Source organism: Peromyscus leucopus, chromosome X, assembly GCF_004664715.2.
Source record: "Peromyscus leucopus breed LL Stock chromosome X, UCI_PerLeu_2.1, whole genome shotgun sequence".
Classification (NCBI taxonomy): domain Eukaryota; kingdom Metazoa; phylum Chordata; class Mammalia; order Rodentia; family Cricetidae; genus Peromyscus; species Peromyscus leucopus.
The window spans coordinates 106098650-106124701 of record NC_051083.1 but is presented as its reverse complement, the minus strand read 5'-3'; the positions used below and the strand labels follow the sequence as shown (position 1 = coordinate 106124701).

Below are 26052 nucleotides of genomic sequence, written 5' to 3'. Positions count from 1 at the left end.
ACTCACTCAAAAGGGGGGAAATTATGCCTGGCACTGAAAACCCAGATAGCTTTGGAGGAGTGGTTAGCTAACAGACCTTAGAAAGGATTCTAATATTTGTAGCAGGACTTTTAAAAGGTCTTATTAATTAAATCAAACCTGGAGGAGCCAGGTATTGGGGTGAACACTGGAAGATCAGAGGAGCAGAACAAGCCACAGCTACCTCACCTTACCAGTTCCTCAGCTGGTCCTGTTTCCTCAGACTGGAAGCCTGAGTCCTTATCCAAATGAATCTCAGCTGAACTACTTCTTGAAAGCCTGAATGCTTAACCAGGCCAAATGCTTCTAGTTTCTGGTCTTCACGCCTTATATATCTTTCTGCCTTCTGCCATCACTCCCTGGGATTAAAGGCTTACTTCTTGGGATTAAAGGCTTCTGTTACCATGCCTGGCTGTTTCTGATGTGGCCTTGAACTCACAGAGATCCAGAGGGATTTCTGCCTTTGGAATGCTAGGATTAAAGGCATGTGCTACCACTGCCTATCCTCTATGTTTAATATTGTGGCTGTTCTGTTCTATGAACCCAGATAAGTTTATTAGGGTGCACAATATTTTGGGGAACACAATACCACCACATACAAGATAAGATGGAGTAAAAGTGGTGCAGAAATTGTGGAAGTGGACAATCAATGATTGGTCCAGCTTGAGATCTATGCCACAGAGGGATCCCACCACTGACACTACCTGGAGGGCCAGGACCCAGAGTCTGCATAGCCCAGAGACATAGGATAGAATCAAACTTGACTGGGAAAAAAGTCAATGAAATGATTCCTAATGATATTCTGCTATACTCATAGATTGGTGCCTAACCCAACTGTCATCAGAGAGGCATCATCTAGGAACTGATGCAAACAGATGCAGAGACTCACAGCCAATCATTAGGCAGAACATGGGGAATCCCGTTGAAGACAAGGAGGAAGCATTGTAGGAACTAGAGGGGTCAGGTATGTCTAAGAAGACCTACAGAATCAACTAACCTGGGCACATAGGATCTCACAGAGACTGAACCAACAACCAGGGAACCTGTATGGATCTGATCTAGGTCCTCTGCATGTATGTTTTTGGTGGTGTAGTTTGGTGTTCTTATGGGATTCCAAACAGTGGGAGCAGGGGCTGTCTCTGACTCTTACTGGATTTTGGGACCCTTTTCCTCCTACTTGCTTGTCTCACCCAGCCCCAATATGAGGGGATGTGCTGAGTTTTACTGCAACCATGTTTGATTGACAACCCTGGGAGGGCTGCCCTTTTTGGAAGGGAAATGGAAGAGGGGTCGATTGGGAGGAGAGGGCAGGTGGGGAGTAGTAAGCAGGAGGAGAGGAGGGGAAATTGCTATCAAGATGTAATATATAAGAGAATAGATTAAAAATATTATACATGGTCATGGTGAATCTCTAAGCAACCCCATACCCACAACATTTGGATTTTCCATCAAGATTTGTCTTGTTGGTCTCCAGGGACTCCCAGCCTAAGGACCATCTGCATTCCCCAGAGTCAACTGTATTTATCTGACCAGCTTTGGATTCCTGCAGGCTCCTAGCCTGAGAGCCTAGAGGTAAATCAGAGGGCTCAATGCTTAGGGAAGCTACCAGCAGGTATCCAACGCCTAGACTTCACAGAGGAGCCTCGAGTTCCTGAGTTCTTCTAGCCTGCTGCCAGGCAAAACATAGATCCAAGAGGCCCAGTGTTGGTGGAAAGCCACTGGTGTATTCCCAGGCTAGGAATCAAGGAATCGGAGAGGCCCAGCACTTGAGAGGTAGGAGCAGGTTTTCAACATTAGAATTGTGAAAAAGAGGCATCAAAAAGCTTCTGGATTTGTAGGTAAGGATTCTGTCTGTTGTACGATGCATCTGTGAGACTCATGGGAAAAGCTGGACTCAGCATTACTTTCCTGAGTCTGAGGGATCCCTGGGACACCGGGGCCCTTGTTTGGGTCTGTGGGGTCCTTGTTTGGGTCTGTCAGACCCAGTTCTGGAAGTAGGGAGATGCCACCAAATTGTATGTCTGTTTTATGTTGTATGAATTGTTTTGTTATGCTACTCTTATTTTTTTAAAAAATGTTGAAATGATGGGACAAAAATCTTGAAGTAGCCCCCCACCCTAAACCGTGTCCAATTGCTGTGGGTTTTTGCTTTTTTGTGGTCTCAGTTCCTTATATGTGTTTCTGTGCTACAGTTAATCTTTCTCAATTACAGGCAGATGAGGAAACCAGACCAAGTAAGCAAGGGAGGGAATGCGGGAACCCATGAGGCTGCAATGCCCTATGTAGGAACAAATGAACACTGTGCTAATTCTTATCTTAGCTCCCTCCTGCAATAATATCCTTTGTCTATAGCCAGGGCTACAGATCCACTGCCCTTGTGCCACCTGGCTGAGGTGATACAGGCGACCTCCTGGGAGCATGCTGCTCCCGCAGGCACTATGACCCCCAACTCTGGGTGGCCTTGTGTACTTCTGCCTCACTCATCCAAATCCCTGGCCAGTCACTGCCACAATCACCCCACCACCACAGCCATGAGCTTTTGGGATGCTTTGTTTTAGTTCAACAGTAGGAAATCCCTGGTCCACACCAGTTCTAGATTGGCTGCTAGGCACCTGCAGAAGTGAGGCACTTTGGAGAAAACCAGGACCTACCTGGGGGCGGGGTAGGTGAAGGGTGGATCCAGCAAGGCAGGACCATCATTGAGGCTACTGTGTTGCCTTCCCTGGCTGCTTTGATAACCAGGAATCCCCCTGTTACTGGATTCTGTTTTACAGGGATTTCAGTATCTTTTAGATATGGATAATACTGAAATATTGTTTTATGTTGTTCTGCTTTATTAAAAAGCTAGCTCTGGAGTCCCTTCAAATTCTTCAGCAGGAATCTAGGTGGGGTAGATGTTAGGAAGGACCAATCCAAGGCCCTGGATGTGAGCCTGAGTGGTAGTTGAGCTGGTCAGTCCTGGATACTTGAGCTGATACTCAGGTGAAGGGTGGAACCAGCTCTCCCATGCCCATGGCATCAGGGCCAGCTCTCTCATGCCTGTGTTGAGAGGTGGGGCCATCTCTCCTGAGTACAAGGGGCCAGTTCTCCATGCCCGAGTCATTGGGAGCAGCTCTCCTGTGAGGGTCAGGGTTAGCCCTTTTGTTGCAGTGTCTAGTGAGGAGCAGGGCCAGCTTTCCTAGGGCAAACACATGGCAGGCCTGGCCCAGCACTGCCCTGGGATTTCATCATGCATGGCCTCCTATGGTAACATGGGCCACAGATGTCAACACAGATTCTAGTTACAGCAGGACCACAGATCCAGAGGTGGCCCTCCAGAGCATCTCGTGCCCAGATGTTACCATGTCCCCTGTGGCAGCTCAGGTCACTGAGATTAGTTTGGCACCAGCAGCAGCACGGCTCTCAGACAACAAAATTGTCTGAATTGACTAACCAGACCCTGGGCATCTTCACGGCCCTTGGCGGCAACAGATGCCATGAACATCAACTCAGACCCTGGCTACAGTAGGACCATGGACCTAAACATGGCCCTTTGCAGCAGTCCAGACCCGAGTGTCATCACTTACCTGGGTGACAAGCAGGCCACCTACCTCAGCCAGCTCCTCACCACCTTCGATTCTTCTGTTCCACCTCTTTCCATAGCACATGAACCATTCTGCCTCTCATTTTCTCCCATTTCTCCACCACACATTTGCTCATCATAATGGCACCCTCCACCTGCCAATGTCTTTAGACAGTCCAGGCCTTGAGGACCCAGGCTGGCCTATGGGTGGCTTCCACCCACCTGAGCTGTTTTCTAATGAGAGACAGAAAAGGGGATATATTCTGATGGGGGTGTAAGTGGGGAGGACCTTGGAGGAGTAGGGGAAAGGGAAACCATAATCAGGATATATTATGTGACAGAAAACTCTATTTTCATTAAAAGAAAAAAGAAAGAATTGGTATGACCCCCCCCTTCAAATAAAAAGATATCACCATCAATACTTTCTGTGCCCACCTTCTCCTTAGATTCTCCACTTGCAGGGTTACTACTGAATCCCTTGTTCCAAGGATCAAATGAGCCTGAATCAAAAAGGCTTAAGTGATCCACTGTTTCACAATTAACTTGTATAGGGAATAGTCATCTATGCAAGCAATACACATGACTTAGAAACGTCATCCCCCAAAACAGAAGTTGTCATTTTGTTTAAATGGCATTTCCTGAAGAGTGTACATCTATGTACTACAAAATCCCAGAAAGCATATGAAATTAACTTGGAAATTCATGTTTTTATTGTTAATAATAGTGCTGAATTTTAGTGAAGCTCGACATTGAGTACATGGGTCATCATATTTCCCTCTAGCTCCGGAACAAAGATTGCACTCTAGAGATAGTCGTCCCTTTCCTTAAGGAGAAGGACCTCTTCAATACTAGGAGGTATGCTCTGTAATACGACAGACCTCTCACTCTTCCTCTCTTCTGCTCTCCGATGGACGAACCATGTCTAAAATCAGAGGAGGACAGAATTGGATTTAGCATTGGCTTCCATCCCAGAGCCAAGAGATAAAAACCTCTTTAAGCCAATAACACTGACTTTCTATTCAGGTCACAAAAGCAAATATCAGCTGTGTGTCAACTTCTGCAGTAGGCCATGATTCTGTCTTTTTCCAGCAGTATAGACACTTCAGTGGTTTCTTTTTTATTGGATGGAAAGCTTAGATTACAACTTGTTCCAGGTCCTTGATGTTAATTCAATATATGGTAACTGGATAAAGGAGAGTCTTCGTTCTGATATTTGACCATCAGCTGTAGAATACCCTCCTCACTAGTGATATGTTCCTCTTGTTTGGGAAGAGATTGTAGATCACAAAATGGTAGCACATTTTAAAGGCCTATGGAGGGGAACAGTTTTCTGTTTGTAAAAGCAATCTTCAGTATGAAGTAGTTAATCAACAGAAACAACAGAAAGAAAATAGCCTTCAAGAGTGCCAATGGCATTGTTGGTGCTTGAAATTTCAGGAGAGCAAACAGGTCGTTGGCAGAGATGGCATGGACAATGGTTTGACATCACAGCCTCCAGTGTTTGAGAAAGTTGACAAATTTAACCTAAATGACATACAGGACACTGAAACCTTTTCCATCTCCAGGAGTTCAGCTGAAAGTTTAATTTCCACCCATGGTTCATCTGAACAGAATATGTTCTTTCATGAAAAGTATATGTTCATAGTAAATCCTGAACAGTATATTCTTTCATGATATACAAAGATCACCAAGATGGGGACGAAGAATAATATCTCTGCTTCAGCTATATTTCTAGAATCCTGTCCAGCACAGAGGGCACACTAGGCCCTGCTGTGTCACCAGGACATCTAAAGCCCATCATTCTTCAAAAGGCAAAGAGTAAGATGGTCCACAACAGTGTGGGGAAAGTAGTCATAAATCAGTTCTTCCTAAATATGGTCTAGCTATGGAAATACAGTCATAGTTAACTGTTAGATGTCAACATCCTTTCAGCCTCCTAGTGAAATAGGGTCCATTGTATTGGGAAGTTCTCAAACTGCACATTTGTGACTCCATTTACTTACTCTCCCTCTCTATTATGTGGCTGTATAGTCTAAAGAAGACCAACCAAAGGACCAGAAGCCCTACTACCATCCTGATGCCTCCATGAGCTCAAATAAAGCCCCCGTGACTGACTCATGTGGGCTCACATTAAGTCAGCGTTCCCCCTTTTTGATTCCTAAAGCCTATCTATTATGTCTGTAAGAGGAAAGGGGAAATCAGAAGTGAGGCTTTTGGTAAGTCACACTGAAGAGTGTGCAAACAGGAGACCATGGGTGTTTTCTCTTGTGTCTTGTGTCCACCTTCTCTCAGTAGCTGTAGTGCACCAGTCTCTAGAGCTGTAGTGTATCATCCTCTCTAGAGCTGCAGTGTATCATTCTCTCCTGAGCTGCAGTACACCATTCTATAGAGCTGCAGTATATCAGTCTCTCTAGACCTGCAGTACATCAGCCACTCTAGAGCTACAGTGCATCAGCCTCTCTAGAGCTGCACTGCATCAGGCTCTCTAGAGCTGCAGTGAATCAATGTCTCTAGAGCTGCATTGCATCAATCTGTCTAGAGCTGCAGTGTATCAGGCTCTCTAGAGCTGCAGTGCATTAGTCTCCAGAGCTGCAGTGTATCATTCTCTCTAGAGCTGCAGTGCATCAGCCTCTGCAGAGCTGCAGTGCATCAGCCTCTGCAGAGCTGCAGTGCATCAGCATTTCTAGAGCTGCAGTGCATCAGCATCTTTAGAGCTGAAGTGCATCAGCATCTCTAGAGTTGCAATGCATCAGACTCTCTACAGCTGCAGTGCATCAACCTCTCTATAGTTGCATCGCATCAGCATCTCTAGAGCTAAAGTTCATCAGCCTCTCTACAGCTACAGTGCATCAACCTCCCTAGAGCTGCATTGCATCAGCATCTCTAGAGCTAAAGTGCATCATTTTCCAATACATCAACCTCTAGAGCTGCAGTACATCAACCTCTAGATCTGCAGTGCATCAATCAGCCTCTGTAGAGCTATAGAGCATCAACCTCTAGAGCTGCAGTGCATTAACCTCTCTAGAGCCACAGTGCATCAACCTCTGTAGAGCTGTAGTGCATCAGCATTTCTAGAGCTGCAGTGCATCAGCCTCTCTAGAGCTGAAGTGCATCAGCATCTCTAGAGCTGCAATGCATCAACCTATCTACAGCTGCAGTGCATCAACCTCTCTATTGCTATAGTGCATCAGCATCTCTACAGCTGCAATGCATCAACCTCTCTACAGCTGCAGTGCATCAGTTTCTAGAGCTGCAGTGCATCAGCCTCTCTAGTAAAGGATAACCAGGCTACAATCCACAATACAAGAGACGTTAAGTAAAGAGCAGGACCCTAAGACAGACATGCATGAATCACCCCAGAAAGGGAAAATGGTTAAGAGCTCCTGGGTAAACTGGGAAGGGGGTAGAAGGTTGGGGATGAGGAATGGGAGCATGAGGGATCTGGATTGTCAGGTTGGAGGAGGGATGGAAAGGCAGAGCAATGAAAGAGATATCTTGACAGAGAGAGCCATTATGGGGTTAGGGAGAATGCTGGTACTAGGGAAATCCCCAAGAACCCACAAGGATGACCCCAGCTAAGACTCATAGCAATGGTTGAGAGGGTGCCTTAATTGGTCTTCTGTAGTCAGATGGGGGACTACCTTAATTGTCGTCATAGAACCTACTTCCAGTGACTGATGGAAGCAGATGCAGAGATCTACAGCCAAGTACTTGGCCGAGCTCCTGGAGTTCAGTTGAAGAAAGGGAGGAGGGATTATATGAGTCAGGGGCATCAAGACCATGATGGGAAAAAAAAACACAGAGACAGCTGACCCAAGTTAGTGGGGGCTCAGAGACTCTGGACTGACAGCTGGGGAGCTTGCATGCGATGAAACTAGGCCCTCTGAATGTGGGTAACTGCTGTGTGGCTTGATCTGTTTGTGGGGTCCCTGACAGTGGGACCAGGACTAATCCTGGTTATATGAACTGGCTTTTTAGAGCTGATTCCCTATGGTGGGATGCCTTGGTCAGCCTTGATGGGGGGGGGGTTGGTCCTGCCCCAACTGAATGTACCAGGCTTTGTTGACTCACAATGGAGGCCTTACCATCTATGAAGAGTAGATGTGGGAGTGGGGTGGGGTAGGGATGAGAGCTGGAGATGGGGAGGGAGGGGGAACTGTGGTTGGTATGTAAAATGAAAAAAATCTTGAATAAAAAAAAGTGCCTAGGACAAGGCTTCCCAAGACCTGAGAATGCTGTAGATTGACTGTTCAATGTCTTTGCTTGGATTTACTGACCTTCACTTTGACTTCAGTAACATTCAAAGCTTGTGCAAGTTCTTTTCTGTGGAAAGAAAACCACAAATGTTTATCAGGCAGTGTTTTACATGAACTGCAAAGTCATAAATGATATCTATGCTTTTTTAATATTGCTGTGCTCCCTCAGACCCCCATTTAACTTACATTCTCAGAACTAGTCTTGCTTTTGAAATGGTTTCACATCTTACAAACGTTTCTAAACAATAGAGATGAATAATTTTAACACACTATTAAACATTAAAATTAAAAGCCAAAGTGTATGCTGAGCAAATTATACTTATTTAAGAAACAGCGCCAGGGGAAGGGAAAGAGAAACTAAAAGCAGTTGATGGATAGGGACACAGTCCCTGAAAAAATGATGAGACTACTGGTGAAGAGGTCACCCAAGAAAGTGTAAATCCTTAACACTGGTGAACTTTACACTAGTGAGTATTTTGGCACACTACACTCATGTCTCTATATTTTACAGAAATTAAAATATGACTTGAAACGAGTGGTGTTGACTATGTACACTTGTTTTGAGTCAACACTACACGCTAATACTGACTTTTACTCATACACAAGGCACCCTCCTGTACCCACCACCAAGGGAAAAGACAGCAGTGGCTTAGGGTGGGATGATAGGAAACCAGGGCCTGGAAGAACCAAAGGACATCTCAAACTGAGACAACAGGGAGGTTGGGGATAGCTCCTGGTGCCAGACACATACCTAGCAAGCGCATCTGGGTACTGGGTTTCTTTGAACATTTTTTCCATTTCCTCGACCTGCCCCAGTGTGAACTGCAATGTGGTTCGCCGATGCCTTCGTGAGGAACGGCGTCTCGGAATCCGAATCACAGGCTCTGCTGAGGGCCCTGGATCCTCATGGTGATGCTCCGAGGAGGAGGAGTTCGGGTCCCTACTGTTCTCCTCGGAGTCGTTCTGGCCCTCACAGACCTGGCAGCTCCCATTATTTAGTGCCATTACGCAGCAGGCGTCACCTCCACTAGGGTTGCCACCCACCATCGCCAAGGCAGCCTCTAAGGTGGGGACCTCAGCTATCTCCTCACCATTCTGATTTCTCACAACGTATATATATCGCCAATAGAGCTTGCAAGCCATGACTAGTAGTGGGCCGAAGCCACAAAGAGAAGTGGGGCCCCAGGAATGACTGCCCTTGAGGCCTATTGTTCGGTCAGTCTCTACTACTAACAGGGCGTCAAGAGAAGGCCTGAGGAATGGGTGACATCAATGCGTCCTTCTGCGCATGCTCCACACTTCTCCACATTTCTCAAGGTTGACGTCCACATGCTCCTCTACAGATGGGCGCCATAGGCTTTTCCCTTCCTGACTGACTGCTCTGGGCTTTTTGACCTCTTCCTGAGGTAGGTGGTATTTGCTTTGGTGCACAAATGGTGGGTTTGGCCCAAAAGATGAGGAACTGAGGGAGCCACTGTGAACAGGCATGTGAAAGGTCATATGAAGTTAAACCTTGCTTCCACAGCATGCATGTAGAATGAGTTTTAGCTTGCATCTGCATGCATGCGCACGCTCTCTGTTCCTCTTAGGTTGTAGAAATGACACTAAAGGATGAATTATGTAGCATTGCAAGATAATTGGGGAATAGAGTATGGAAGAAAGGTGGGAACACACACAGACCACAGGACCCTTGCGTGAACATGTAGAAAATTTCTGTAGAACTCACCCTCCACCTACTACTGCTGCTCAGAGAATGGGCTTAGAACTAAGTGGACATGATCAGCTTAGTGGCTGCTAGTACAAGAGTCCCTGGTAGTACATTGAATGCTAACTAGCCATTCTTCTTCAAGCTCAACATCAAGATCTTGGAACTGGGTTTGAATATAATTCTAGTTAATGACACTGTCAAAAACCAAACAAAAGACACTCCCTCCTCTCAAAAAAAATGATCTGTTTGAGAAATAATTACCTCAAATTATAATAATTTTATAATCTCTGATAAATTCCACATGTAATATTTGCCTCAGTTCTTATCACTGAGGATGTTGATGCAGTCCTTTGTGTTGGATTGAAGGTAAATACATAAATATTCAGGCAGTGTTTAAAACAATATTTGGCATGTGACATATGGCATATGGTACCGTTCAGAAAAGTAATAGGTGCCTGAGTTAGCCACTGTTGGAAGTGGGGAGGGTCAGTACCACCCTTCCTGACAGATTCCCAGAAGTAAAGAAAATTTTGCCTTGTTCAGGATTACAAATTGCTCCTGAAAAGATACAAAGAGGAGATACTATTAATTTATATTAGGATATAAAATAGGTCTACAAAAAATTAGACCCCAAAAGGTTCAAATTAAGAAAGATTAATTACAGACTCTTAATGACTTTCAAAGATTTTTTGGAGACATTTCCCATCTACGAATTGCTGCTGGGGTAAAAAATGATGAATTGAATAATTTGTTCAAAGCCTTAGAAAGTGACAAAGATTTAAATAGTTCAAAAGAATTACCTGCTGAAGCTGAGAGAGAATTGGCCTTGGTGGAAAAGTAAGTACAGGTAGTACATGTGGATCATGTGGATCCAAAGCTTGATTACATTTTGGTTATTTTACCCTCTAAGCATTCTCCTACAGAAATTTAATGCAGAGGGAAGCTATTATATTGGCATGGATATTTCTACCAAATAAACAGAGTAAAAAATTAAAAACTTATGTGGAAAAGATCTCTGACTTGATTTTAAAAGGGAAATTGAGACTTTCTAAATTAGCAGGAATAGACCCAGCAGAAATCTTGTACCTTCAACTAAGAATGACACTGAAAAATTATGGGTAGACAGTGAACCTTGGCAAAAATCTTGCAGTAATTTTTGGGGAGAGATTAGCAGCAAATATCCCAAAATTGATACAATTCAGCTTATAAAGAGAACTGATTAGATTCTGCCTCACATTTTATGGGAAATACCCATACTGGAGCCTGTACATTTTATACAGATGCAAACAAACAAGGAAAGGCAGGTCACAATTCAGAAAATTTAAGTAAGTGGTTCAAAGTCCTTATAATTCGGTTCAAATATCAGAATTTTATGCTATTCTGATGGTATTAATGGATTTTTTGGAACCTCTCAACATAGTTACTGACTCTCAGTATGCTGAAAGAGTGGTATTACATATTGAGACTGAAGAATTTACCCCTGATGAGTCAGAATAAATTTTGTTATTTATTCAGTTACATGATATAATCAGGAATAGGAAACATCCCTTACATATAACTCACATCTGATCCCATATGAGTCTGCCAGGCCCTCTAGCACAAGGTAATGATGAGCTTGATAAACTATTGATAGGAAATGTGCTCAAGGTCTCAGAATTCCACACACAAAAAAAATCTTTTTAATAGTAAAGGTTTAAAAAAGGATTTTTCCATAACCTGGCAACAAGCCAAGGAAATTATAAGGAAATATCCTACTTATTCTTTTTACAATTAGACTCCACTACCAGCAGGATGTAACTCAAAGAGTACTCAGAGGAATGAAATCTGGCAGATGGATGTGTTTCACTTTGTAGATTGACGCGTATTCAGGATTTCAATGGGCAACTGCTCTGAGTTGTGAAAAAGTTGAATCTGTAATCATGCATTTGCTGGAACTTATGGTCATCATGGGTATACCTGCACAAATTAAAATTAACAATGCATATTACAGGCATACCACACAATCCTACAGGCTAAGCAGTCATAGACAGATCAAACAGAACTCTAAAGGATATGCTAAATAAACAGAAAGGGGTAACAAAAAAACGAGAAATAGAGTGCATAATGCTCTATTAACTTTGAATTTTCTCAATGCTAATGAGAAAGGAGAAATACCTGCGGAGTGACATTGGATAATAGAAAAAACTACTGAGTTAAATCAGCCTATATACTTTAAAGATGTGCTGACCTCAGAATGGGAACCAGGATATGTGTTACATTGGGGACGAGGTTTTGCTTTTGTTTCTACAGAGACGGTAAGCTGTGGATGCCATCAAAATTAATAAAGGTTCGATTTAAACAAGAGAGACTTTTTTCTTTTTATTTTATTTTACAATATCATTCAGTTCTACATATCAGCCAAGGATTCACTTGTTCTCCTCCCTCCTGCCCTCCTCTGCCTTCCCCCCAGCCCACCCCCCATTTCCACCTCCTCCAGGACAAAGCCTCCCCCAGGGGACTGAGATCGACTTGGTAGACTCAGTCCAGGCAGGTCCAGTCCCCTCCTCCCAGACTGAGCCAAGTGTCCCTGCATAAGCCCCAGGTTTCAAACAGCCAACTCATGCAATTAGCACAGAACCCTGTAACACTGCCTAGATGCCTCCCAAACAGATCAAGCCAATCAACTGTCTCACCTATTCAGAGGGCCTAATCCAGTTGGGGGCCCCTTAGCCTTTGGTTCATAGTTCATGTGTTTCCATTCGTTTGCCTATTTGTCTCTGTGCTTTAACCAACCTTGGTTTCAAAAATTCTCGCTCATATAAACCCTCCTCTTTCTCGCTAATTAGACTCCCTGAGCTCTACCCGGGGCCAAGCCGTGGATTTCTGCATCCAGATCCGTCAGTCATTGGATGGGTTTTCTGGCATGATTATTAGGGTATTTGGCCATCCCGTTACCAGAGTAGGTCAGTTCTGGCTGTCTCTCAACCATTGCCAGCAGTCTATTGTGGGGGTATCTTTGTGGATTTCTGTGGGCCTCTTTAGCACTTTGCTTCTTCCTTTTCTCATGTGGTCTTCATTTACCATGCTCTCCTATTCCTTGTTCTCCCTCTCGGTTCTTGATCCAGCTGGGATCTCCTGCTACCACAGGCTCTCTTTCCCTCGACTCTCGCCCTTCATTACTCCCACTCATGTCCAGGTTGTTCACGTAGAGCTCATCCATTTCTCCTTTTTTTGGCGATCCTCATGTCTTTCTTGGGGTCCTTTTCTCCAGGTAGCTTCCCTGGTGATGTGAGTAGCAGTCCAGGCATCGTTGTTTGACATCTAGTATCTTCCTATGAGTGAGTACATACCATATTTGTCTTTCTGAGTCTGGGTTACCTCACTCAGGATGATTTTTTCTAGATCCATCCATTTGCCTGCAAACCTCATGATGTCATTGTTTTTCTCTGCTGAGTAGTATTCCATTGTGTATATGTGCCACAATTTATTTATCCATTCTTCAGTTGAAGGGCATCTAGGTTGTTTCCAGGTTTTGGCTATTACAAACAATGCTGATATGAAAATAGCTGAGCCGGGCGGTGGTGGCTCACGCCTTTAATCCCAGCACTCGGGAGGCAGAGCCAGGCGGATCTCTGTGAGTTCGAGGCCAGCCTGGGCTACCAAGTGAGTTCCAGGAAAAGGCGCAAAGCTACACAGAGAAACCCTGTCTCGAAAAACCAAAAAAAAAAAAAAAAAAAAAAAAAAAAAAAAAAAAAAAAAAAAAAAAAAAAAAATAGCTGAGCAAGTTCTCTTGTGGTATGATTGATCATTTCTTGGTTATATGCCCAAGAGTGTTATAGCTGGATCTTGGGGGAGATCGATTCCCAGTTTTCTAAGAAAGCGCCATATTAATTTCCAAAGTGGTTACACAAACTTGCATTCCCACCAGCAGTGGAGGAGATTTCCCCTAGTTCCACATCCTCTCCATTTGAGTTTCCTCTGTTGAGAATTCTCTGTTTAGTTCTATAGCCCAGTTCTTAAATGGACTGTTAGTCGTTTTGATCTCTAATTTCTTTTTCTTTTTTTTTTTTTTCTTTTTCTTTTTTTTTTTTTTTTTTTTTTTTTTTTTTTTTTTTTTGATTTTTCGAGACAGAGTTTCTCTGTGTAGCTTTGTGCCTTTCCTGGGACTCACTTAGTAGACCAGGCTGGCCTCGAACTCACAGAGATCCACGTGCCTCTGCCTCCCGAGTGCTGGGATTAAAGGCGTACGCCACCACCGCCTGGGCAATGTCTAATTTCTTGAGTTCCTTATATATTCTGGATATCAGTCCTCTGTCAGATGTGGGGTTGGTGAAGAACTTTGCCCATTATGTAGGCTATTGCTTTGCCTTGTTGACCGTATCCTTTGCTCTACAAAAGCTTCTCAGTTTCAAGAGGGCCCATTGATTGATTGTTTCTCTCATTGTCTGTGCTACTGGTGTTATATTTAGGAAGGATCTCCTATGCCAATGCATTCAAGACTACTTCCTACTTTCTCTTCTAGCAGGTTCAGAGTAGCTGGATTTATGTTGAGGTCTTTGATCCACTTGGACTTAAGTTTAGTGCACGGTGACAGATATGGATCTATTTGCAGCCTTCTACATGTTGATATCCAGTTATGCCAGCACCATTTGTTGAAGATGTTTTCTTTTTTCCATTGTACCCTTTTGGCTTCTTTGTCAAATTTATATGTTCATAGGTGTGCGGATTAATGTCAGGGTCTTCAATTCCATTTCCTTGGTCCACAGTTCAGTTTTTATGCCAATACCAAGCTGTTTTTATTACTGTAGCTCTATAGTAAAGCTTGAAGTCAGGAATCATGAGATCTCCAGAGGTTGTTTTATTGTACAGGATTCTTTTGGCTATCCTGGGTTTTTTGTTTTTCCATATGAAGTTGAATATTATTCTTTCCAGGTCTGTGAAGAATTGTGTTGGTGTTTTGATGGGGATTGCATTGAATCTGTAGATTGCTTTTGGTAAAATTGCCTTTTTTACTATGTTGGTCCTCTCTATCCATGAGCATGGGAGATCTTTCCATTTTCTGACATCTTCTTCAATTTCTTTTTTCAGGGACTTTAAGTTCTTGTCATATAGGTCCTTCACTTGCTTAGTTAGAGTTACCCCCATGGTATGTTATATCATTTGTGGCTATTGTAAAGGGTGATGTATCTCTGATTTCCTTCTCAGCTTCTTTGTCCATTGTATATAGGAGGGCTACTGGTTTTTTTGAGTTGATCTTGTATCCTGCTATGTTGTGGAAGGTGTTTATAAGCTTTATCAATTCCTGGGTGGAATCTTTGGGGTCACTCAAGTATACTATCATGTCATCTGCAAATAGGGAAAGCTTGACTTCTTCCTTTCCAATTTGTATCCCCTTAATCTCCTTATGTTGTCTTATTGCTCTGGTGAGAACTTCAAGTACTATATTGAATAAGTATGGGGAGAGTGGACAGCCTTGCCTCGTTCCTGATTTTAGTGGAACTGCTTTGATTTTCTCTCCATTTAATTTGATGTTGACGGTTGGCTTGCTGTAAATTGCCTTTATTATGTTTAGGTATGTTCCCTGTATTCCTGATCTCTCTAAGACCTTTATCATGAAGGGGTGTTGGATTTTGTCAAATGCCTTTTCTTCATCTAGTGAGATGATCATGTCGTTTTCTTCTTTGAGTTTGTTTATATGGTGTATTACATTGACAGATTTTCGTATGTTGAACCACCCTTGCATCCCTGGGATGAAGCCTACTTGATCATGGTGGATAATTGTTCTGATGTGTTCTTGGAGTCTGTTTGCCAGTATTTTATTGAGTATTTTTGCATCAATGTTCACTAGGGAGATCGGTCTGTAGTGCTGTTTCCTTGTTGGATCCTTGTTTGGTTTAGGAATCATGGTACTTATAGCCTCATAGAAGGAGTTTGGTAATGTTCCTTCTGTTTCTATTGTGTGGAATAATTTAGAGAATTATGGTATTAACTCTTCTTTGAAGATCTTAGAATTCTACACTGGAACCATCTGGTCCTGGGCTTCTTCTGGTTGGGAGACTTTTAATGACTGTTTCTATTTCCTTAGGTGTTATTGGACTATTTAAATAGTTTATTTGGTACTGATTTAACTTAGGTATGTGGTACCTATCCAGAAAATTATCTATTTCTTTTAGGTTTTCCAGATTTGTGGAGTAGAGTTTTTTGAAATATGACCTGATAATTCTCTTATTTTCTTCAATGTTTGTTATTATGTCTCCCTTTTCATTTCTGATTTTATTGATTAGGATTCTCTCTCTGTGTCTTTTGGTTAGTTTGGCTTATCTATCTTGTTGATTTTCCTAAGTACCAACTCTTTGTTTCATTCATTATTTGTATTGTTCCCTTTGTTTCTATTTTATTGATTTCACTTCTCACTTTGATAATTTCCTGGCATCTATTCTTCCTGGGAGACTTTGTTTCTTCTTGTTCTAGAGCTTTCAGGATTGCTATTAAGTCACTAGTGTGAGATTTCTCCAACTTCTTTATGTGGGCATTTAGTGCAATGAATTTCCCTCTTAGCACTGCTTTCATATTGTCCCATAAGTTTAGGTATGTGGTGTCTTCATTTTCATTGATCTCTAGGAAGTCTTTAATTTTTTTCTTTATGTCTTCCTTAACTCATTGGTGATTGAGTTGAGCATTATTCAGTTTCCATGAGATTGTAGGTTTTCTGTAGTTTTTATTGTTGTTGAAATCTAATTTTAAACCATGATGGTCTGATAGAACACAGGAGGTTATTCTAATTGTTTTGTATCTGTTGAGATTTGCTTTGTGGCCAAGTATGTGGTTGATTTTAGAGAAAGTTCCATGGGATGCTGAGAAGAAGGTATATTCTTTTTTGTTAGGATGGAATGTTCTGTAGATATCTATTAGGTCCATTTGGTCATGACATCAGTTAAGTCCTTTATTTTTCTGTTAAATTTAGATACAGGAGATCTGTCCAGTGGTGAAAGTGGGGTGTTGAGATCTCCCACTATTAATGTGTGGGTTTTTATATGTGGTTTAAGCTTTAGTAATGTTTCTTTTACATAAGTGGGTGCCCTTGTGTTTGGGGCATAAATGTTCAGAATTGAAACTTCATCTTGGTGGACCTTTCCTGTGATGAGTATGTAATGCCCTTCTTGATCTCTTTTGACTGATTTTAGTTTGAAGTCTATTTTGTTGGATATCAGGATGGCTACCCCCGCTTGTTTCTTAAGACCGTTTGATTGGAAAGTCTTTTCCCAGCCTTTTATTCTTAGGTAGTGTCTGTCTTTGAATTTGAGATGTGTTTCTTGTATGCAGCAGAAAGATGGGTCTTGCTTTCGTATCCATTCTGTAAGTCTATGTCTTTTTATAGGTGAATTAAGTCCGTTGATATTAAGGGATATTAATGACCAGTGTTTCTTCATCCCTGTTATTTTTGGTGGTAGTGTGTGTGTACTTCTCTTCTTTGGGGTTTACTGTTGTGGCTTTATCTATTGCCTGTGTTTTCGAGTGTGTATCTGATTTCCCTCGGTTGGAATTTTCCTTCTAGTGCTTTCTGTAGGGCTGGGTTTGTGGATAGGTATTGTTTAAATCTGGCTTTGTCTTCGAATGTCTTGTTCCTTCCGTCTATGATGATTGAAAGTTTTGCTGGGTATATTAGTCTGGGCTGACATCCATGGTCTCTTAGTGTCTGCATTACATCTGCCCAGGTCCTTCTGGCTTTCAAAGTCTCCATTGAGAAATCGGGTGTTATTCTGATGGGTTTACCTTTATAGGTCACTTGGCCTTTTTTCTTGGCTGCTCTTAATATTCTTTCTTTATTCTGTACATTTAGTTGTTTAATTATTATGTGTCGAGGGGACGTTTTTGGGGGGTCTAGTCTGTTTGGTGTTCTATAGGCTTCTTGTATCTTCATAGGCGTTTCCTTCTTTAAGTTGGGAAAGTTTTCTTCTATCACCTTGTTGAATATATTTTCTGTGCCTTTGAGTTGGTATTCTTCACCTTCTTCTATCCCTATAATTCGTAGGTTTGGTCTTTTCGTAGTGTCCCAAATTTCTTGGACATTTTGGTTCATGACTTTGTTGGCTTTAGTGTTTCCTTCGACTGATGAAACTATTTCTTCTACTGTATCTTCAATGCCAGAGATCCTCTCCTCCATCTCTTGCATTCTGTTGGTTATACTTGCATCTGAAGTTCTCGATCTTTTACTCAGGTTTTCTATTTCCAGCATTCCCTCTGTTTGTGTCTTCTTTATTTTTTCAATTTCCCTTTTCGGTTCTTGGACTGTTTCCTTTGTTTGTTTCATTGCTTTTTCATGATTTTCTTTCAGTGCTTTATTGTTTTCTTGCAGGACTTTATTGTTTTCTTGGAGGGCTTTATTGTTTTCTTCTAATTTGTTTGCCCTTTCCTCTAGTTGTTTACAACGTTCTTCCAATTTTCTTGTCTTTTCCTCTACACAAGCCTCTACCTTCTTCATGAAGTTATTCATAAGGCTACTTTCTTCTGCTTCTTCCAATTTTTGGTGTTCAGGTCTAGATGTTGGAGGCGGGCTAGGTTCTGGTGATGCTGTCTTGCTCTTCATTTTGTTGTATGTACTTCTGCCTTGACGTCTTCCCATCTCCTTGTGGTTCCTTCTTGGTCTTATCAGTGTACTTGTTTCAGAAAGAGCTGAAAGATTCAGGAAGTCTCTCTCTCTTGTCCAAAAGGGAGTTCTCTTGTCCAACTCTGGTCCAGAAGGGAAGTCGGGGGCAGGATGGGAGCTTGGGGCTGGTCTCTAAGTCTCAGGAAGTGGCTGGGGACTCGGGCAGATGGGCGTGGGGGCAGGGCACAGAGATTGCAGGGGCTGCCGGGGGGCTTGGAAAAGGGGATCCCTCCCAGTGGGGCTAGAAGGGGACCTGCCCAGTGGCCAGAACCTGGGGCCAAGTTAGGCAGGTCTTCCCGGAGTGGCTGGTGCCCAGGGATGGGGTCCGGGTTGGACCCGGATACTCACCTCTGGTCCAGAAGGGAAGTTGAGGGCAGGATGGGAGCTGGAGGCCGGTCTCTAAGTCTCAGGAAGTGGCTGGGGACTCGGGCAGATGGGCGTGGGGGCAGGGCACGGAGATTGCAGGGGCTGCCGGGAGGCTTGGAAAAGGGGATCCCTCCAGGTGGGGCTAGAAGGGGACCTGCCTGGTGGCCAGAACCTGGGGCCAAGTTGGGCAGGTCTTCCCGGAGTGGCTGGTGCCCAGGGATCCAATATCATATTGTTTTTATTGCTATAGTTCTATAGTAGAGTTTGAAGTCAGGGATTGTGATACCTCTGGACATTCCTTTATTATAAAGGATTGTTTTAGCTATCCTGGATTTTTGTTTTTCTGTATAAAATTGAGTACTGTTCTTTCGAGGTCTGTGAAGAATTTTGTGGAAATTCTTTGTGTGTGTGTGTGGGGGGGAGTTTGGTGGAGATTGCATTCAATCTGTAGATTGCTTTTGGTAAGATTGCTATTTTTACTATGTTAATCCTACCAATCCATGAGCATGGGAGATCTTTTCATTTTCTGACATCTTCTTCAATTTCTTTCTTCAAAGACTTAAAGTTCTTGTAATACAGGTCTTTCACTTGTTTAGTTAGAATTACCCCCAAGATATTTTATGTTGTTTGTGACTATTGTAAGGGTGTTAGTTCTCTGATTTCTTTCTCAGTCCATTTATCATTTGTATATAGGACCGACTGTGTGTGTGTGTGTGTGTGTGTGTGTGTGTGTGTGTGTGTGTGTGTGTGTGTTAATCTTATATCCAGCCGCATTCGGCTGTAGGATTTCCCTGGTAGAATTTTTATGGTCACTTATGTATACTATCATATCATCTGCTATGTATATTATCATATCATCTGAAAATAGCAAAAGTTTGACTTTGACTTTTTCCTTTCCAATTTGTATCCCCTTGATCTCCTTTTGTTGTCTTATTACTCTAGCTAGACCTTCAAGTACTGTATTGAATAGATATGGAGAAAGTAGATACCCTGTATTTTTCCTGATTTTATTGGAATCACTTTGAGTTTCTCTCCATTTAATTTAATGTTGTTTGTCAGCTTAGACAGGAATGTTCTTATGAAGGACAAATACTATTAAAAAGTTTCAATATCCTTAAATTTCTGATAAAAAGAAAATGTGCATCAGACTATAATGCAGGCACAGCAAGTATTTTATTCAGTAGAGTGTTTAAAACTTTCTAGTTAAATTATTAAATAGATAGTCATTTTCTAAAAAAAAAATTGATGAAACCTATGCCTGAAACTAGTCAAGGGGCCATGAAATTGAGACTAGATAGGCCATGGGCCTAGGGGAAGACCAAACATTATTATTCTGCTAAAGGAACAAAGCAATGCAATGACTCCTAATAACTCTGCTATAGTCATGGGTCAGTATCTTGTCCAGCCATCATCAATAAGCTTTATCTTGCAGTACATGGAAACTAATACAGAGACCCATAAGTGGACATTGTGAAAAGAGTGAGAGACTTTGGAACACTCAGACCTAGATGGGATCTTTATTATAACCTTCCACTCAGGACTCAGAGAGCTATGCTAAAGAGAGGTGGAAAGATTGTAAAAGCCAGATGGGCTGGAGGACAACAAGAATAAAAGAAAAAAAACATAATCAGAAATATCAAGACTGATGCAAATATGTACTCACATATGTGGCAGCAAGCACAGAGCCTTCATAGGATCAAGCCAGATATATTCTCAACTCAGAGAGGGGAGATAAATGTGAGATCCCATCCATAACCAAAAAGTTATCTCTAAATGACAACCACTTTCAAAGTAAAATTTAATTTTCTCCATTGGAGTCTCACTGAGTATATAAACCACACTTAAGTGTAGAATCTAGGCCCAGACCAAAAAAACCTTAATATAAAGCTTAAAAGTCTGAAATTACTGTAAAAAAAAAAACATAGGTAAAGAACTTGCAGATCAAGGCAAAAATAAGGAGTTTCTGATCGGAAGAATTCCAATAGCTCAGGAAATAATATCAAGAACTAGCAAATTTGATTGCATGAAATTAGCAAACTACACAGCAAAGAAAGCAATTACCAGAAAGAGAAGATAACACACAGAGGGGAAAACTCCTTTTCTAGTTATTCATTTGAAATATGATTAATATCTAATATATACAAATAACTATTAAGTATCAAAAGAATAGTCCTACCAATAAATAGAGACATTAATGGAGCAAAGATGTCTCAAAATAAGAATTACCAATGCCTAATAGGCATTTTACAAAGTTGTACAACATGCTTAAATATCACAGAAAAAGGAACAAAGAAACTTCTTTGTGATTCCATCTGATGCCAGTCAGAATGATGATCAGCAAGGAAAGAAGATAAACGACAAAAAACTTTGTGAAAGATGCAGGAAATGGAACCCTTACACATAATCATATGAGTGTAAATTACTGAAGCCATCATGGAAATCAGAACAGAGATTCCTTGAAATCCTATAAGTAGAACTGCAGCATGATCCAGCTTTCTTTCTCTTGAGTATATGCCTAAAGGAAACAAAGTCATCAAAAATAGTGATAATTCATTACATAGTCATGCTTCTTGTGGCACAGTTCACAATAGAAAGAGATAGACTCAGTCTAGGTTCTCTTAAACAGATAAATACATTAAAATGTATTAGTTGTATACTAGCATTTTAGTCAGCCATAAAACAGCATGTAATTTTGTCATTTCCATATGTTAGAAGAACAGATCATCAAGATAATTGAAATTACTCAGATTTAGAGAGATAGATTGCTGTGGGTTATCATTCTGTATGCTGTGGATATGTTTTGCTCTGATTGGTTGATAAATAAAATGCTGCTTTGCCAGTAGCCAGGCAGGAAGTATAGGCAGGATAAGCAGACAAGGAGAATTCTGGGAAGAGAAAGGCTGAGTCAGGAGTCACCAGCCAGACACAGAGGACCAAGATGACAAGGCAGAACTGAGAAAACATACCGAGACAAATAGCTAAACATAAATAAGAATTATGGGTTAAATTAAGTGTAAGAGATAGTAATAAGCCTGAGCTAATGGCCAAGCAGTTATAATTAATATAAGCTTCTGAGTGATTATTTTCTAAGCAGCTGAGGGACTGTGCAGCTGGGCAGGATGCAGAAAAACTTCTGGCTACAGTTGGCACCCAATGGGGGGCCCCATCATCTTTCTGGAGAGTTCAAATTCGCTATTAGACCTGGTCTTTATTCCCTGCAGAAAACTGATAGAGACTCCAACACAAAAACATGTATATGATAAGGCAGAATAAGGTTAGGCAGGACATTCTAATGAGAGAAAGGAAGGAGAACAGCAGAGCTGAGAGATGCTGCTAGCTCCTGCCAGGGGAAGTAAAATGTAAAGTACTGGTAAGCCACAAGCCACATGGCAAAGTATATATTTATATAAATGGGTTAATTTAAGATGTAAGAGCTAGCTAGCAAGAAGCTTGAGCTATTGGCTATGCAATTCATAATTTATATAAGCCTCTGTATGTTTACTTGGGTCTAAGTGGCTGTAGGACCGGGCAGGACACAGGAAAACTTTCAGCTACAATAGATATTGCTTATTTTCTCTCATGCAAGGAATCTAGGCTTTTAAAGTCATAAAAGCATAGGTGGGACTATTTTAAAAAATGAAGGGGTTGTCAAAGTGAGAATTAAGACAAGAGAAGTTAATAGTGGGTGAATATGATCAAAATATGTTATACACACATCCAAGGTTGTAATGAATCTATTTTGTATAATTAAAAGCTAAATACAATAAAGCAGAAACAAAGAGTGGGAAATGTATAAATTGCAAATATGTGGGGTTATTAGATTTGGTAACCTGTAAAATTCTTCTAACCTCTGGTAAGAGGTTTGAATTTCCAAATTGACTTAGACATTAACATGATGAGAATATTCTCCAAAAGCATCACATTAAATACCCTAGTTTTAGACCTATGGATCAAGTGACTTATAAATTGTGTCACTTTAATGACAGTTGGAGGAAGAAAGATAAATCAAATAAAACTCATGTAAATTAAATTTACATGAGTAAATTTGCAAATCAAGTTGCAAATTAAAAACAGGTTAATAACATACAAAAATCAGACTTTCCTTTTGCCAATGAGATCATCAATTCATTAACCATACAGAAAGAAATTCCCTTTGTGATGAATCAAGTAACTAATACACTTCTATGTGGTGTTATTGTGCTCTCCAATGTATTGTGCACCCTGATAAACACATCTGGGGTCAGAGAACAGAACAGCCACTAGATATAGAGGCCAGAAAATGGTGGCACACACAAACACCTTTAATCCTAGCATTCCAAAGGCAGAGATCCATCTGGATCTCTATGAGTTCAAAGCCACACTGGAAACAGCCAGGCATGGTGACACAAGCCTTTAATCCTAGGAAATGATGACAGGAAGCAGAAAGGTATATAAGTCATGAGGACCAGGAACTAGAGTCTGGTTAAACTTTTAGGCTTTTGAGCAGTAGTTCAGCTGAGATCCATTGGGATGAGGACACAGGCTTCCTGTTTGAGGAAACAAGATTAGTTGAGGAATTGGCGAGGTAAGGTTAGCTGTGGCTGGTTCTATTTCTCTGATCTTTCAGTGTTCACCCCAATACCTGCTTCCAGGTTTGTTTTTATTAATAAGACCTTTTAAGATTCATGTTACACTTCCATTACACATATGAGCATGAAACCAGTCCCATTGATTCTAGAAGGAAAATCCCTGTTGTCCTCATACTGAAGATGCACCCTTCATCATAGTGCCATGCAATTAGAATGAAACTGCCAGTCCCCAACTTCTCATTGAAATGAAAAGTGGAAACTGGACCCTATGTCTAATATCCTGATTCTTTTTCTGTGATGAGTTTCCTTCTCATCTGTCTCAGAACACAGGTGAAAATCTCCTCATACTCTGTATAAGTCTGTCTCAGAGCAAAAGTAAAAATTGCTTCATACTTTATGTACAATACTCTTGTTTCAGTGAATCCATGGTTAAAGGGGACAGAGATCAAGGCAGCTGAGCAATGTCTCTGGACATAGAGAAAGAGAAGAATCAACTATGTATCCAGTTCTCTAGTTGTTTAAGAAGCTGCACAAAAAAAACCCTGATTTCTACAGCACCTAATATTTAGGAATTGACTGAACCTAGATTATAAAAGACTATTGGGAAATGGCACATTTTACAAGATCTACAAAGAAGTAGATAGGCAAGGCCCACCTAAATCTCTATAAATTGATATTGGAAAAACAAATTAAGAAATACCTCACAAAGAACTCAAAATACCCAAAGGAAAATGTTCATAACACACAAATGACCAAGGTGTGAACAGATACAGAATTTCAATGAAAGGATTTTATGTTTAAAAACATAAAGATTGAATTGAAATGATTCCTAACTGAACTAAAAAAATTAATGAGTATGGAGCAGCAGCAGAATATATCAATCAAAAGAAGTAGCAGTAAATTCAAATGCAAACCATTGAAAATTACCTAGTTAAAAAAATAACATTTATCTCCCTTTTAAAATAGCTGAAAAGCTTCACAAATCTGAAAAAAGTAAATTGATTTCCACAAGATACACAGTAAAATTATCAAACATCACAAATGATTGCCAGTAAGGTGGTTCATTAAATAAAGGTGCTTGTTGCCAAAACTGATCATATCATTTTAGTATCTGGGACCCACAAGATAGACAATAACCTACTGTTCCAAATAGTTCTCTGATTGATATCTATACATGAACTGTTACACAGACCTGCCCACACACAGACATATTTTTTTAAAAAGTAAAGTCACAGCTGAGAGAATTTTGAAAACTATGTACAAGAAAACTCCAATAACTCTCAGCAGATATTTTGCAAGATGCAAAGAAGACACTGATATATTAAAAGTAGCAAAAGAATAAAACTTCCAACCAAAACTGCAATATTTGTAAAATCTGTCTTCAGAACTTGAAAGAGCAATATTTTGTACTTAAACAAAAGCTAAGGGAGTCTATCATCACTACTGTGTCTTACAAGGAATTCTCAAGAAGACTTTAAAGTGGTATAAGGAAAGCACTAAACACAACTGAAAATATGAAATAGAAAACCAGTCAGTAAAGTTTTTTGTGGGCAATAGATATAGATGACCGTATATATGTAGGTATAGATATATAAACAGAGAATACTATAATGATGGAATATGTAGCAATTTCAGTGTTATAGCAAAAATACATGAAAAGGAAGCATAAAATGTCTATAATAATATGTTAGATACTCAACTTAAGATCACATGATTTTTAACAGTAGTAAAAAATGAGTAAGAAGAATTCAAAGTAGTTTTTATATGCAATTATGGCTCAGTTGTTATTAGCTTAAATTATGTTGTTGTAAATATTTTTCCATACAAATCCCATGGATAATAAAAAGAAAATACATACACACGGAAATGAGAAAGGGCCAGGCATGGTGGTGGACACCTTTATTTAATCCCAGAAGCAGGTGCCATCTGTGAGCTGGCAGCCTGCCTGGTCTACATAGCAAATTTCAGGCAAACCAGGAATACATAATGAGATCTAATCTCAAAAGAATAAGAAAGTGAGAAAGAAATTGTTGACACTTGACTGTTATTTGGGTGTGTCACTCAAGAGTTCAAGTGATAGAAATTTGGCCCAGGGTATGAATTAATAAGAGATTCCTGAACGTTTATAATATTCAGCCTAGTAAAACGCATTTGATCATTGGGGGTATTATCTTTAGAAGAGATTAATGTACTTGTTGTTGAGCTCTATTAGCTCTTAAAAGTTCCTATAAAATGAGACTACTCTCCATGCTTGCTCCCTTCTGCATAGCTAGACCTTTTCTATTTGTATATTCTGTCATGATATAGCCAAAGAGATCTTTTCTATCAAATAATCTTGGACTTCTAGCCTCTGAAACTATGAACCATGCTTTTAAAAAGACACATTCTCCTTACAAAGTACCCAGCTTCATGTATTTTGTTACAGAAACAGAAAGTATACTAACACTGAAATCAAATAATTTCACTAAGATCTTTAAAATTAAGGCTGTAAATACACAGAGTTGGAGAAAAAGATAGATAAATAGACAGACAGACAGATAGATAGATAGATAGATAGATAGATAGATAGATAGATAGATAGATAGATAGATGGTACATAAAAATAGGAAATCCTCAAATCAAACAAGTACTTTAAATATAAATAGACAAATATCCCAATTCTAAAACATTTCAATGGATAAATTGTAAAAGTATATATAGAAAAATATAGGCTATATCTAAGATTCACTTTAGTTTTAAAGATGTCCATAGACTACAAATAAAAGCAAGAAAAATAATACATATACCTAGTAATACTACACATGCTAACTAAATAAATTTACATAAAAATGAAGAATACAGAGAACAATAATAACCAAAGAGCAAGAGAGATAGTAATATTCAGAATACACAAAATAGACTTTAAGTAAAAATTATTTCAAGAGGCCAAGAAAGACATATGATTATGA

General features: G+C 40.6%; 1 protein-coding gene across 1 annotated transcript; it reads right to left on the bottom strand.

Moving 5' to 3' along the window:
- Nucleotides 1-4267: 4267 nt before the first annotated feature.
- LOC119086715 (homeobox protein Rhox13-like) lies at nucleotides 4268-9033 on the bottom strand. The gene is made up of 3 exons (XM_037199453.1): nucleotides 8588-9033; nucleotides 7858-7903; nucleotides 4268-4502 (listed from the first exon to the last, which is right to left on the bottom strand). Exons 1-3 carry the CDS (start codon nucleotides 8977-8979, stop codon nucleotides 4383-4385), a joined length of 558 nt encoding a protein of 185 aa, XP_037055348.1. The 5' UTR covers nucleotides 8980-9033; the 3' UTR covers nucleotides 4268-4382.
- Between the last annotated feature and the right edge of the window lie 17019 nt (nucleotides 9034-26052).